The 15,005-nt window shown below is 37.2% G+C and overlaps 4 protein-coding genes across 5 annotated transcripts; 2 read left to right on the forward strand and 2 right to left on the reverse strand.

Moving 5' to 3' along the window:
- The first annotated feature begins 1,786 nt into the window (after positions 1–1,786).
- LOC149702196 (uncharacterized) lies at positions 1,787–3,165 on the forward strand. The gene is made up of 4 exons (XM_089865760.1): positions 1,787–1,915; positions 1,984–2,216; positions 2,286–2,557; positions 2,619–3,165. The coding sequence occupies exons 2-4, from the start codon at positions 2,034–2,036 to the stop codon at positions 2,863–2,865; spliced, it is 702 nt and encodes a 233-aa protein (XP_089721886.1). The 5' UTR covers positions 1,787–1,915; positions 1,984–2,033; the 3' UTR covers positions 2,866–3,165.
- Positions 3,166–9,084: 5,919 nt separating this feature from the next.
- LOC149702197 (uncharacterized) lies at positions 9,085–9,854 on the forward strand. Its single transcript, XM_089865990.1, has 2 exons — positions 9,085–9,508; positions 9,578–9,854. The coding sequence occupies exons 1-2, from the start codon at positions 9,222–9,224 to the stop codon at positions 9,801–9,803; spliced, it is 513 nt and encodes a 170-aa protein (XP_089722116.1). The 5' UTR covers positions 9,085–9,221; the 3' UTR covers positions 9,804–9,854.
- A 54-nt stretch (positions 9,855–9,908) lies between these two features.
- LOC149702198 (uncharacterized) lies at positions 9,909–12,299 on the reverse strand. 2 transcript variants are annotated; one of them, XM_089865989.1, is made up of 9 exons: positions 11,910–12,299; positions 11,781–11,843; positions 11,621–11,724; positions 11,480–11,564; positions 11,251–11,415; positions 11,028–11,193; positions 10,745–10,971; positions 10,407–10,687; positions 9,909–10,347 (listed from the first exon to the last, which is right to left on the reverse strand). In XM_089865989.1, the coding sequence occupies exons 2-9, from the start codon at positions 11,808–11,810 to the stop codon at positions 10,131–10,133; spliced, it is 1,275 nt and encodes a 424-aa protein (XP_089722115.1). In that variant the 5' UTR covers positions 11,811–11,843; positions 11,910–12,299; the 3' UTR covers positions 9,909–10,130. The 2 variants fall into 2 exon arrangements, with proteins under 2 accessions (XP_089722115.1, XP_089722114.1); XM_089865988.1 differs by having other exon boundaries at positions 11,781–11,919.
- Positions 12,300–12,545: 246 nt separating this feature from the next.
- On the reverse strand, positions 12,546–14,275 carry LOC149702199 (uncharacterized). Its single transcript, XM_089867083.1, has 8 exons — positions 14,246–14,275; positions 14,091–14,179; positions 13,938–14,028; positions 13,701–13,865; positions 13,473–13,638; positions 13,164–13,390; positions 12,815–13,095; positions 12,546–12,759 (listed from the first exon to the last, which is right to left on the reverse strand). Exons 1-8 carry the CDS (start codon positions 14,273–14,275, stop codon positions 12,546–12,548), a joined length of 1,263 nt encoding a protein of 420 aa, XP_089723209.1.
- Positions 14,276–15,005: the final 730 nt, after the last annotated feature.

Genomic DNA, 15,005 nt, shown 5'->3' on the forward strand with positions numbered 1-15,005 from the left:
ATCGCTCAAAGAAGAATCATCATCTATAGCTTTCATAAATTCGCGAATGAAGAAAGAGACATCCGTCTAGAGAAAGTCACGAGGGAAACTATTATTTATGGGAGCCGTTCTTTCGTGGGCTTTCAATGGCATTTTTGGGGGCGTAGTTTTTTTAAATTAGCGACGAAACAAGAAGCGAGCGAGCGGCCTTAAAATAAAAGAGAACATTAATTAAGCGTGATATTTACGAGCGTCTGCCCCTTTTTGGTGTAAAGTTGATTGCTGACCCCGTCCGTGGACGCTTATTTTCTAATAAAATTATTCCGTCTTAGCTAGAATTTCGCGTCAACTTAAAAAAAGAAAGGGAAGAAATATTTTAGAACGGAAATTGTTTCTTAATAAGGCGACACCATTAGCCGCACCAAAAATGTATGAAAGTAATACGGGACTAAGAAAAATAGGTTGCCTAATAGGTAGCCCTTTCTGTCCTACGAATATCATATCTCAAAAGAGGTAAATTTTTACATTGAAAACCTATTATTACGCTAATACAAATTCGACAATGCGAAAGAGAAGATTTGAAATTATTTAACAATGTCCAGTTTCGACCAAGTTCTCGATATCATATTGAAGCTATTTTCTTTACATCGTGAACTCATTTAAAATTGTTAAAGTGTATAGACGTGTTTCTAAAATGTGTCGCGATATATTAATGACGATAATGTACCGTTTGAAAATCTAGCTATAAGAAAAAGACCGAGGACCCGAGGTGAACAAAGAGATCCATTTCTTCCCGCCATAAATAATGCATAACAACGTAGTCAAGAAAATCAATAAAAGCTGCGAAAGTTTACGTGAGAAACTTCATAGAGAATACGGTGAAAAGGGATTTTATAAGCAACTATAATAACTCGGGCAAAATTTCAAAATCAACCGTGCATTTTCTATTCCTTTTTGGTAACTCCATGGTTGCACTAAAGCTGTTAAATTCCCCATAGGTATTGTAACCATTAATCAAATGGTATCTAAAGACAAACTTTAGTTGAAAAAACCTTCCGCGTTTTATACGGTGTTTTCTTTTTTGGGACACGTATACTACACAGACGAGAAATTGTCCTGCAAATGTTTAGAATGTCTTAGGAAATGCTCGCATCGCAAAGGCTCTAATGGATTCGAGTAAAAACTTCACGTTAAAAGTCGTTGCGTTGAACGTGAGTACATGTTACGTTCTTCATTAAGTAATTTTCTTGGACGCGTATTTCGACGCTTATCTCGTAAACCCAAGTATCGCGACGTTCTGGAAGTTCAATGGCGTGTTTAATCGTTATGTTATTGTTGGCAGAGTCCATCTTTCCTCTTATTGGACGGCGGAACCCGTTTCAAGGGAAGGGATTTTCAAATCTTACAAGTTTTATCGGAGAAAATAGGGTTCAAGTAATATTAAAGGCATCAGAGTTCTAGGTTAGATTTTCAAAGTTATAGAAAAATGTATTTCAGTTACGAAATCTTAACTCCAAAAGATCAAATATGGGGGAATTGCGACGATGAACGTAATTGCACTGGACTAATAGGATTCTTAGCGCGAAAAGTAATTAAGACTCCAACTACAACTCGAGCCTACAACACAATAAATAACCCGTCCATTTTCAGGACGCTGACATTGGCATTTCGTCGGTAACCGCGTCAACTTACAGGGCCTGTTACGTCGACTTTTCATATCCGTACACCTACGACGAAATCACCTTTTTGACCAAAGAACCGGCCACGGAAATTAACGCCTTCTTCGTGGCCGATGCCATGTCTTTAGATGTATGGTTGTTACTTTTCGGCTTCCTGGCATTTACTTACTGTTTGAGCCGATTAGCCAAGCTTTTGAAATTCACAAGGAATGAAACGTTAGAGATAGGCACGATCGTAGCGATTTTGCTGCGTCAAGGTAAGTAATTGTTTCTTCTAGACGAAGGAATTGTAATTGTTAGCGGTTGACACTGATACTGTTTGAAGATTTGAATTTTAAACGTATCGAGAATAAGTCACGGGTTTGGTTGTCTTTAATGACGGTTGTCATTTTCACCGGGTGCTTAACTAAAATCTACGAATGCGTCATAACGTCAACTACCAGCGTATCACCAATTTCAAAACCGATTAATACAATAGATGATTTGGTTAACGCCGTCATTAAGGATGGTTACGTCGTTAGCAGCTTGGAAGGTGACTCAATTGAAAAGGCAGTAATGGTAATTAACGTTTTTAGCCATCAATAGCTTGGTAATTAATTAGCCAATGAAGAATTTATAATTCGCAAGTCGGCAAAATCGGGACATTTGAAGATTTTCGCCGATTCGACGAACAAAGCGGGCTTCGTAGCTCCGAAAAAACACGATGAGATTCCGGATCGCATTTCGACGTCAAAATTCGCTCTCTTGGCCGAACGACTCTTCACTCAAAAGCAAGTATCTTTAAAGAATTATCATTGGCCATCCGAAGACTTGCACTGGGGCGTTGAGAACTTGTACGTCGGACATATAGCTGTTGCGTATCGCAAGAATTTTCAATGGAAATACGCCGCTAATTTTTGGTAATCGCGGAATTTGTTTTTATCTCAATCGACTGTAAATTAAATAATTACGGATTTACAGGTTAGGGATTTTAGTGTCTTCGGGTCTGATCAACAAATGGGACTCGGATGACGTGAAATTAACACCGAAACCAGCGAAAGAAATAATGAATCTCAGTTACATCGCCTTTTACGATTTGACAAAAGTTTTCTACGGTTTATTCCTCGGATATTTAGCGGCTTTTATCACCTTTTGTTTGGAGAAATTAACTTTCTTCGTAGGTCAATCAATTCGGTCCAAAACACACCTGTTTCTATGGGGAACCTAACCTTAATTGATAAAAATGTAATAATATCACACACCTTGTTAATGACACTTGCTAAAAAGTGTACCGAATATAAAAACCAATTACGTCACGCATAAATAACTATTATAGTATAATAAAGTATAGATTAAACAAAAACACGTAATGCGCGCGCATTGTTATGGCTCGCTATAAATTAATAAGTATATTTATTTGACATTTAAAAAGTATTCCCTCGAGACCGAATTAAGTACCATTTTTAAAAAAAATATATGAATGCGTCCTATAAATTTGTCAATAAACATTATTATAACACTCTTAAAAATTATAAAATGACAAGAACTTTCATTTGATTATTTCAGGATGCTTCTGTTTTTCGAGACGAAAGCGGTGAATTACTATGATTTCCCTAGTGATTATGCCGTAGATTTTGTCAAATGGGAACGTCCGATGAAGACGGTGTCTGATTTGAACATATTGGCCGTGGCTGGTGTCTTTTACATCGCATTATGGGCGCTAACGATTTGCATCGCCATGTTTTTCATCGAATTAATGCTGGCACATCGTAGAAATTCATCGAGAAGCCAGAAAGTTTGTCGCGAACGATGAAGTAATGTCTGTACACCAAATACGCTATGAAACTAGATCCGGGCTATTTTTATCACGCAACATTCATTTATTGTACACGCATTAGAAAATAAAGTAAATCGGAACAATTTGATGGCTTTCTTACATTAGCTTCGTGAATGTTTTGACGAAATTACTGGTCGCTTTTTGCGTCTTAGAGTGAAAATATTAAATCTATCTGCTTAATGTGTCCCACGAATTCTAAGGGAGCGGCAAGCTTTATTCTTGCCACCTATGTCGGGGAAACTGTTCATCCATATTAAATATACGCGACCCAACTACCTTACTCGACTTAAGTTCATTCGTATCTTCTCTCAGTCTGGAGGAACTTGGTTCTAGAACTTAGTTAGTACATTTTTATCTTCATTAAGGACACACCTGGGGAAATAACCCTGATTGCATATCCATAGAAGAAGTACATTAATTCGGGTAATTTAGGAAGCTTTTGATGAGAATATAGGGTTATCATCCGAAACACAGCGCGATTGGTAACTGTGTAAAGACAAGAGCGATGACGTGCGTGTTATAAACGTATAGATCCTTATTTTTAAACAGGAATCGGATATGACGTTAATGCCGAGTTAATTGAGGAGCGAAACTCTAAAATACGTCGAACACACCTTACCTCATTTCGAAATTGTTTCAAAAATGAAAAATCATATCGACGAAACCAAAAAAAATCCAACGCTTTCGGGGTTATCATAATTTTCACGGCGGACGTAATTACTCTATTATTAATAATAGTAATCTAGCTTTATTTCGAGTCCATAACACCCAGTGGGCTATATTGCAATGGGTAACGATTTCAATGCATAGGGAGGTGGTGGCTAGCCTCTATGCCACAGTTAACCGGCAGCGCCCTATACTAACTATTACCATTAACCTAGGCAAGTTTATTAATAAATCTTTAAATCCACAATAATCGAATCCATCAATCCCAATTGACTATGAATAAAGTTGGGCTTTGAACTATTCGTAGTCGAGTGAGCGACACTAAAGTCACGTAAAATATTTTTCTTTTTGAAAACGTTAACTGGACGGAAACTTATTTTCAGGTTTGAATATCAATTTTGTTAGTCGTTACCATGGTTTTGGTGTATGACCCGCTTAACCCAAGCGTTTCATATAGGGTAACGCCAACATTTACAGTAAACAATTATGCCATGGCATGGTCGCGTCAGTCGTGGGAAAACTACGTTATGTTGGCGATAATCTACTCAAGTCGCTCAATAAAATAGCTTAATACACAGTTCCACTAGAGCTTGTATGCGATATTGCGCATAGCTCATTGCGTAGCTGGAGTTCAAGAATGTCGGCCGCCACTGCTAAATATGAAAATGTCTTTCCCGATAGATTTTTCAAGTACAAGTGCGTGAACCTTATCCATTGGTAATAACCGAGAATATCAGATCCTTTATTCATTATTTTCTCTAAAAACAGATTTAGGGAACCACTCGTCATCAATTTCGGAGTCCTTGAAGTATTTATAAAATATCAACTTAGGGTTCGAATCATGTTTTTTTCAATAATGGTTATCGTTCTCAGGAGATGGATCAACTGCCGCAACAAAAGAAAAAGGTTTATGCTTGCATCGAATACGGCGAACAACTTCATAATTACACGTAAATGGTTCATAGCGTTTGAAAAAAGCGTTGGTGTTTTCAAGGCTATTAGTTTTCTTTCAATAGCGCTCGTCACGCAAGGATAAGTTACAAGGACCTCGTAGATCTTACCAAGGGTGAAGAATTAGAAACCGTAAGCTACAGACTTTTAACATCCCCGCGGGAGAAATCCCACTAGATTGTAGGAGGTTAATGAAATATCGTTGCTAAAACACCCCGTCATTAGCTGGCATTAATTTAATTTCTGAGTGATTTTTCAGAGTTTGGACGTCGTCATTGCTCCAATGGATATTTCCTATGTGGACAAAGTGAAAGGATTAATTTCCAGTGGTTTTTTTGACGCTACCGATACCATCATATTGTCGGCGGCGCCGAAACTGACTCTGTCAACTTCGCTCTCATTCTTGTCAATGGATTTGATGGTACATCTTATCAAGATGACGTACGCGTAAGTTCAAACTTATAATCGATTGTATTTCCAGTCCGCTGTGGGCATTTGTCTTTTCGCCGTTGTCGTTTCATTGTTATTGACTCGCAAGTTGTGGCACGCAATCGTAACGAAGCCACGAAGCAAATTAACTCAAGCAATAACGCGATATCTAAGAGTTTTATGGGATGTCTTTTCCGTATTTTTCTTCGAACGTAAGTAATTTTCAAAATAGCAGTTATTTAGGGAAATACATTTTGTCTCTCTCCTTGTAGCGTACCCTGAGGAATTGGTGGGTATTTCCGAGCGGCTCGCGTACGCGTTTTGGGTGATCGGTGTCACCTTCATCGGGTTCCTCATGAGTTGTTTCCTCAAATCAGACTTCTTCACCGAGAAATATTTCTTCATCGAAACGTTCCAAGATCTTCAATACGCACAGAGACAGGCCAATGTCCAACCACTTTTGATCAAAGACGGGTTGGTTTACAACTATCTTAGCAATAGAGTAAGCGTTGGCTCGTTTCTTATAATTCCTGTTCGGTGGTGTCATAAGTGATCAATATTCCCCATTTAGGCCAAGGAAGATGAAGAGCTCGATAACTGGATGAAAAATAGTTTGAAAGAGGAGAATTTTTGTGAATTTTTTGATACGGCCTCGACCGACATTTACGAGGAAATTCTGGGTGGTCACAAAGCCTTGATTTTGAACAAACAATTATTGTCTGTCGCTTTTGGTTTCGTTCTTTCGGATAACATGGACGTGATGAGCGAATGGAAATCCAAATTCGATGGATTCTATTTTTCGAAAGCACTTAAAAGCGACTACGTTGTTTTGCCCGCCAATTCATCTTTTTTCAGCAACCCGCTTTTTCGTGAAAATTACCAAAAAGGGTACGAGAATACATGTTCGTCGATTTGACAACTATAAAATTACAAGATCTTAGATTTGATTATTTCAGAATGCTTCTGTTTTTCGAGACGAAAGCGTTGAATTATTATGATTTCCCGAGTGATTACGCCATGGATTTTGTCAAATGGGAACGTCCAATGAAGACGGTGTCTGATTTGAACATATTCGCCGTGGCTGGTGTCTTTTACATCACATTATGGGCGCTAACGATTTGCGTCGTCATGTTTTTCATCGAATTAATGCTGGCATGGAAGACCTGTCAGATGCCACGTCGTAGAAATTCATCGAGAAGCTAGAAAGTTTGTCGCGAACGATGAAGTAATGTGTGTACACCAAATCCGCTATGAAACTAGATCCGGGCTATATTTATCACGCACCATTCACTTATTGTACACGCATTAGAAAATAAAGTAAATCGGAACAATTTGATGGCTTTCTTACTGGTCGCTTCGAGAATGTTTTGCCGAAATTACCGGACGCTTTTGCGTCGTATAGAGTGAAAATATTAAATCCATCTGCTTAATGTGTCCCATGAATTCTAAGGGAGCGGCAAGTTTTATTCTTGCCACCTATGTTGTGGAAACTGTTCATCCATATTAAATATACGCGACTCAAGTTCATTCATCTAGTTGAGTGAAAATGTTGTATGATCCGAAAAGATTTCTCATTATTTTGTTAAAACTTCTCTCAGTCTGGAGAAACTTGGTTCTAGAACTTAGTAAGTATATTTTTGTTTTCAATTAGAACACACCAGGAGAAATAACCCTGATTGCATATCCATAGAAGTACTTTAATTCCGGTAATTTAGGAAGCTTTTGATGAGAATATCCGAAACGCAGCGAAATTTGTAACTGTGTAAAGACAAGAGCGATGACGCGTACGTTATAACCGTAGCTAGAGCTCTTTATTTTTTAAACAGGAATCGGGTATGACGTAAATGGTGAGTCAATTGAGGAGCGAAACTCTAAAATACGTCGAACATACCTCCCCTCATTTTAAAATTATTTCAAAAATCATACCGACGACACCGAAAAAAATCGAAAGCTTCAGGGGTTATCGGAATTTTAACCGTGGACGTAATTACCCTACAAGTTCATCAATATATCCCTAAATCCTCAACAATCGAGTAGAACAATCCCAATTGACGATGAAGACAGGTGAGCTATGATCAATTCGTAGTCGAAGGAGCGACACTAAAGTCGTGAAGTATTTTCCTTTCATAAAAATTTAACTGATAGGAAACTTATTTTTGGTTTTGCATATCAATTTTGTTAGTCTAAAAAATATTTCCTCGCATAATATGTATAGGGCAACGCCTTATTGTTGTAAAAGTCACCGTAACATTTACAGTAAGCAATTATTACATGGCATGGCCGAGTGAGTCGTGGGAAAACTGCCGCATGTTGGGGAATAATCTATTCGAGTCGCTCAATAAAATAGCTTACTTCATAGCTTCATTAGAGTTTGTACGCGAAACTGTGAATAGTTCATTGAGTGGAAGAATATTAACAATGTCGGTTGTCACTGCTAAATATGAGAATGTCTTTCCCGATAGATTTTTCAAGTACAAGTGCGTGAACTTTGTCTATTGGAAATAACCGAGAAAATCAAATACTTTATTCATTATTTTCTTTCACAACAGATTTACGGAACCACTCGTTATCAATTACGGAGTCCTTGAAGTATTTATAAAATATCAACTTAAGATTCAAATTGTGTTTTTCGATAATAATGATTATCTTTCACAGGAGATGGAACAATTGCCGCAACAAAAGAAAAAAGTTTATGATGCCATGGAATTTGCGCAACAACTTCATAATTACACGTAAATGGTTCATGGCGTTTGAAAAAGCGACGATTTTCTCAAGTCAAGTTTTCTTTCAATAGAGCTCGTGACGCAAGGTTAAGTTACACGGACCTCTTAGATATTATTAAGGGTGAAGAATTACAAAAGGTAAGCAACGCTAAAACCCCCTGTCATTAAGTGGTATTTATTTTTCTGAGCAATTTTTGCAGAGTGTGGACGTCGTCATTGTTCCAGTGGATATTTCCATTTTAGAAAACGTAAAAGGATTCATTTCCAGTGGTTTATATGACTCCACAGAGACGATCATATTGTCGGCGGCACCGAAACTGACTCTGTCAACTTCGCTCTCATTCTTGTCAATGGATTTCATGGTATATCTTGTTGGGATGACGTTCGTGTAAAGACAAACTTATAATCGATTATATTTCCAGTCCGCTGTTGGCATTTGTCTTTTCGCCGTTGTCGTTTCATTATTATTGACTCGTAAATTGTGTCATTCAATCATAACAAAGCCACGAAGTAAATTGAGTGAAGTCATGACGCGATATCTAAGAGTTTTATGGGATGTCTTTTCCGTATTTTTCTTTGAGCGTACGTAATTTCATCTTTTCAAATTAGCAATTATTTAGGGAAATACTTTTTCTCTCGCGTCTCATAGCGTACCCTGGCCAATTGGAGGGTATTTGCGAGCGTCTGGCGTACGCGTTTTGGGTGATCGGCGTCACCTTTATCGGGTTTCTCATGAGTTGTTTTCTCAAATCTGACTTCTTCAACGAGAAATATTTCTTCATCGAGACGTTCCAAGATCTTCAATACGCCCAGAGACACGCCAATGTCCAACCACTTATTATCAAAGACGGATTGGTTCACATCTATCTCAACAATAGAGTAACAGTTCCTTTGTTTGTTACAGTTCCAATTTGGTTGCGTCATAAATGATCAATGTCCCGCATTTAGGCCAAGCAAGACAAAGAGCTCGATAACTGGATGAAAAATAATTTGAATGAGGAGAATTTTGTTGAAACGTTCGACCTGGTTTCAACGGACATTTATGGGGAAATTCTGGGTGGAAAGAAAGCCTTGATTTTGAACAAACTATTTTTATCTTTCGCTTTTGGTTTCGTTCTTTCGGAAAACATGGACGTGATGAGCGAATGGAAATCCAAATTCGATGGATTCTATTTTTCCAAAGCGCTTAAAAGCGACTATGTTGTCTTTCCCGCCAATTCATCTTTTTTCAGCAACCCGCTTTTTCGTGAAAATTACCAAAAAGGGTACGAGAGTTGAAATGCGTCATTTTTGAAAATTATTAAATCGCAAGCACTTTGATTTGATTATTACAGGATGCTCATGTTTTTCGAGACGAAAGCGATAAATTATTGTGATTTCCCGAGTGATTATGCCATGGATTTGGTCAAATGGGATCGTCCAATGAAGACGGTGTCCGATTTGAGCATATTCGCCGTGGCTGGTGTCTTTTACCTCGCATTTTGGGCGCAAATGATTTGCATCGCCATGTTTTTCATGGAATTAATGCTGGGATGGAAGACCTATCAGATGTCACGTTAAAGAAAAAATTCATCGAGACAAGCTAGAAAGCTTAACACGCACGCTCTCACCCAAGAAACAATGTCTCCATCTTTGTAGATCTTAGTGACAATGTACACCAAGAAATTAGATAGGGGCTATTTTTATCACGCAACATTCATGTATTGTACACAGATTGAAAATAAAGTAAATCGGAACAAAAGTTTTCTTAGCCTGAAGGAACTTGGTTCCAGAACTTACTAAGTACATTTTCATCTTCGTTAAGGACGCACCCGGGGAAATAACCCTGATTGTATATCCATAGAACTACATTAACTAGGGAAGTTCAGTGGAATTTGACAAGAAGGGTTATCTTCGGAAATACATCGAAACTTGTAACTCCATAACCAAAGACAAGAGCGAAGCGATAACGCCACTTTTCCAGAGTCTGAAACAAATTGATAAATCCTGGGCACTAATCGCTTTACTTTTTTCGGAATTATCGCTCCATTCGACGCAACTCGGCGGTTGAGGAGGACCGTTCCAATCTCGTTGCATCAGTCCAGCTTGCCAGTACCATAAAACTCTAAACGTGTATAATTAATAGACGATTTTAAAGGAAATCTGGGTAGTTTTTCAACTCACCTGTTACAAACATCATTCTTGAAGACATCGGGAAGTCCCCTTCGAATGACGACAGCCGCGAGAACGTGTAAGAAGTCTTTCTTAGCCAAGTAGAACTGGGTATCCGCGTTACAATTGTTTTTCATAATTTCAGACAGAAATGGAACTCTTTCAATTAAGACCGCGTTGAAATTCAAAACGTCTTCAATTCGGGGCTTGGTACTGAATTCCTTAATAGGCACAGCTCCACCGGTACGAACTATTTGTTTCCATAAGTTCCTCATATTATCGTTATCCGAATCCTAAATTCGGATAGATTGGAGAAGTATCACGGTTTAACAAATTACATTCAAACTCACTTTGATTATTCTCGAGATGAAGTTATTGGCGCGCACGACGGGTTTGAGATTGGGATATTTCAAAATGTCCGTCAGACTATTCACTTTATCGTCACTGGTCTTTGCCAGGTGCGAAATAATCGAGGAGCAAATAATAGCCGTAATTAAAACAGATCCAAACATCCAAATAAATCGAATCGTTCGCCGTCCAATAGACGCGCGTATTTGAAATTCCTTGATGGGCACCACTTGGAAGAAGGCACTCAATTAATTTAAGGATTAATTTAAAACAAAAACCGTTTACCTTTTAAAATTAAAAATGCTAAAAATGTTAGGATCATTTCTAAATAACCGATACTATTTTTCTTAATGATTTTAAATTTTAGTTTCTCTATCTCGATTTCAACTCGATGTGTCAATCGGTAAATTATTGCCAGTAGAATTGAGAAAACAATCATACAAACCCAGACCTACAATGAAAATATCATTAAAGTCTTGGTAAAGGTCGGAATTTAAAAGGGCAATACCTCAACTTGGACAGTTTTCAAGGAGAAAAATTCGGATGTTGGACGCCCTGATGTGAATGTGCTCGCCAGAACAGTGTAGGGAACCATTCCCACTATGGGCGTGATATTCCCAACAGTAAATCGTTGTTCATTAAGAAATATAGATGGTAATATTATGTCCACTTCCTGTTACGAGTATAATAAATTTAGAAGACTAGCAATCAGAGATCAATACTTTATGGGCCCTTACGTTGCGGAAAACCATTCCTAAAGCTCCATTCCATTGGCCGGAATTATCAGGTACACCAGTTGTAGTAGCCAATGACAAATTAGCCCTAAAAAATAAGCTTTTCAATTAACGAAGTTCGTAACTAAGGATTTTTACTTATACCCTAGCTTCGCCGAAGAAACCAAGAAGTTAAAGAATGGTAATAAAAATCCTTTAAGTTTTATTTCACCATCAAGCCCCTTTTCTACTTCCGTCCAGGGTTTGAGCTACATAATTACCACATTAACTAAATCCCTGATTTTAAATTAAGTTTAATACTTACTTCAAAAACACCAAATCGAACTTTATTCATACTTTCGAGGAATTAATACTGACCACCGATTACCTTTGCAACAAAGACGCGATAAACGTCAACCCATAACAGTAGTACAGTATGGAACTAAATCAATACCGTATGACCATCGCGTGCCCGCAACTTTTGTTTAAATTCTACCTTGTTTTCAAAGCAAAATACTACCGGAGTCAGGTAAGATTAAGAAGTTTACTTTGTTAAATAAAACTCAGAGCGTAAAAATTCACAAAGTTGAAGAGAAAAACCGGTTGACCTCGCTTTATTTAAAAGAAAACTCTAAGAGCCGCTACATGGTGGAGTTTAGACTAGCATTCTTCGACCCAGAAAACGCAGTCAAATTGCTATAACCTAAGCCTTCGTGACCATTTAATTAAAGGAAAACAAAGAAAGATAATAGTAATTCGGTCGATCCTTAATATTAGATAGAAAATTAAATACATTATATCAAACTTCGTGAGTGCAATATGACGTTAAACATTACTTATTAATATTTGCCAACGCTGGCAAGTTTGCACTAAAGATTTTTTTATAAATAATTGATATTGTATACATATTATATCAATCTTCATGAGTGCATTATCCATTAATACTTGCCAACAACACTGGCAAGTTTCGAACAAAAGCTTTTATAAATAATTGAATCGTTTTATCGCGTGACGTTACTATACGAAATTAATAATTAAAAGTAAGTGAATAAATATAAGTATCTACCGATAGTCTTCGTTAAACTAATTGTTATCTTTTGAAACAAGGCCAAAGTAACTCCGTGGTCATAGACAAGATAGAACCGACAAGGCCACTACACCATAGTTTAAAAGACATTGATAAATCCTGGGCACTAATGGCGTTATTTTGATCGGGATTATCGCCCCATTCGACGCAACTCGGCGGTTGAGGAGGTCCATTCCAATCTCGTTCCATCAGTCCAGCTTGCCAATACCATAAAACTCTAAAAGTGAATAATAGACAACTTTAAAAGATTCTTTAAATGTGTACCGCAGTACCTGTTGTAAATATCATTCTTGAAGACATCCGGAAGTCCCCTTCGAATCATGATAGCGGCGAGGACGTGTATAAACGTTTCTTTCGACAAGTAGAACCGGGTATTCGAGTTGCAATTGCTCTTCGTAATATCACTTAGAACTGGAACAGTTTCGATTAAAACTGATTTGAAATTCAAAACGTCTTCAATTTGAGATTTGGTACTGAATTCCTTCATCGTAACGACTCCACCGGTGCGATCAATTTGTTTCCATAAATTTCTCATGTCATTGTTATCCGAATTCTAGGTATTAAGATTGATTCGATCGTGATTGTTTTCATGAAATATTAATTAACATTTTTCTAACTCACTTTAATTATCTTCGTTATAAAATTATTTCCGCGTAAGACCGGTTTAAGATTGGGATATTTCAAAATGTCCGTCAGACTATTTACTTTATCGTCATCGGTCTTCGTCAGACGCGAAATAATTGATGAGCAAATAATAGACGTGATTAAAACCGATCCAAACATCCAAATAAATCGAATCATTCGACGCCCAATTATTATTTGTATTTGATATTCTTTGACAGGCACAACTTCGTAATTTTCAAGTTACAAGTAACTTTTAATGACTTTGATATAAAACGAAACCCTTTTCATTGCATCTCGACCTTTCACCTTTTAAAATCAAAAACGCAAAAAACGTTAGGATGATTTTTAAGTAACCGCTCCTATCTTCGTCAGTGAATTTAAAGCTTCGTTTCCGTAACTCGTCTTCAATTCGATGAGTCCATCGGTAAATAACTGCCAATAGAACTGTGAGAACACTCATACATAACCAAACCTACAATTAAAAACATCATTAAAAAAAGAAAGTGTAAAGCTCGGAATTTAAAAAGGCAATACCTCAACTTGGACAGTTTTCAAGGAGAAAAACTCTGAAGTTGGACGCCCCGATTTGAAAGTGCTCGCCAAAACCCTGTAGGGCACCATTCCCACTATGGGTGTTATATTTCCAACCATATATCGTTGCTCATTAACAAATATTGGTGGAAATAACATGTCAACTTCCTGTCAAAAGCGTTGAATCAATTTAGAAGGCAGCGAAAATCAAGGGTAGGAAGTCATGTAATAGCGACGAACATTGCGATAAATCATCCCTAGAGCTCCGTTCCATTGGCCGGAATTATTTGGCGCACCGGTCGCATCACGTTCTGGTCTTGACAAATTAGCTCTAATAAAAAGCAAAGCTCGTAACTCGAGCTTCGTTTATTTCTATAGTGTCGATAGCGTTACCCGAGTTTCAACGAAGTGATTAAGAAGTTAAAGAATGGTAACAATCTCCCATCAATTCCTCCTTTATTCGCAGTCGCCCACGGTTTAAGCTATTAAAAATATCCGGTGACATTAAATAAATTTCGACTCGTCAATGAATACCTATCTTTACTTACGGTGAAATGACCAATTCCAATTGTATTCATAATATCGAGAAATTATTACCTCACTATAAATACGTCGGATGACGTTTACCGAAATCATTAGCAACTGAGACGCGGTTAAAGAGTTACAAAAGGTCCGTCCGGAAGTAGATCAATATCCCAGTATTTTTCTACTAAAACTTTCAGGGAAATGGTCTGGTTTGTATTTAAGTTACTGTGACTGACGTAAGGCAAGAGTTGACTTTGGCATTAGAGCGTTATTTACATCTTTTATACTGTGGTTATTAGTGCATGTCGGACTCCGTTTAAAACTAGATCAATAACGTAAGTAAGCATAAACTTTACTTGAGAAACTAACCGGCGTCCATGCCGAGTTTGTTTAAGAAAACAAAAAGTGGTTTTTACAGAGTAAAATAATCTACCTTAAATTATAAACCAAATGTTTCAACCTTAACTGGAGGTTCGTGACAATTTCAATATAAACCAAACAAAAATAAAACCAAATATTTTTATTTGATCTTAAATATAAAAGCCTAAATAAAGACATGGAATCCAAATCCCAACTTGATTATAACCAAACAATCGGAAAGCTTGTCTAGAACTATTGAACCAAACTATATTCAATAAAATGAATATTTACATCGTTTTATAATTTGCGAAGCTTATAATTAAAAGTAGGTAATGTGAAATATTAAAGTCATAGCATAAATATAGGTAAGTTGTGTACATCTACCAGTATTTAATTTATTTCATAAATAAAATATGAAGGAAG

This window comes from Phalangium opilio, unplaced genomic scaffold, assembly GCF_054372755.1.
Source record: "Phalangium opilio isolate 3A_F unplaced genomic scaffold, DU_Popi_V2 ptg000017l_1, whole genome shotgun sequence".
NCBI classification, from domain to species: domain Eukaryota; kingdom Metazoa; phylum Arthropoda; class Arachnida; order Opiliones; family Phalangiidae; genus Phalangium; species Phalangium opilio.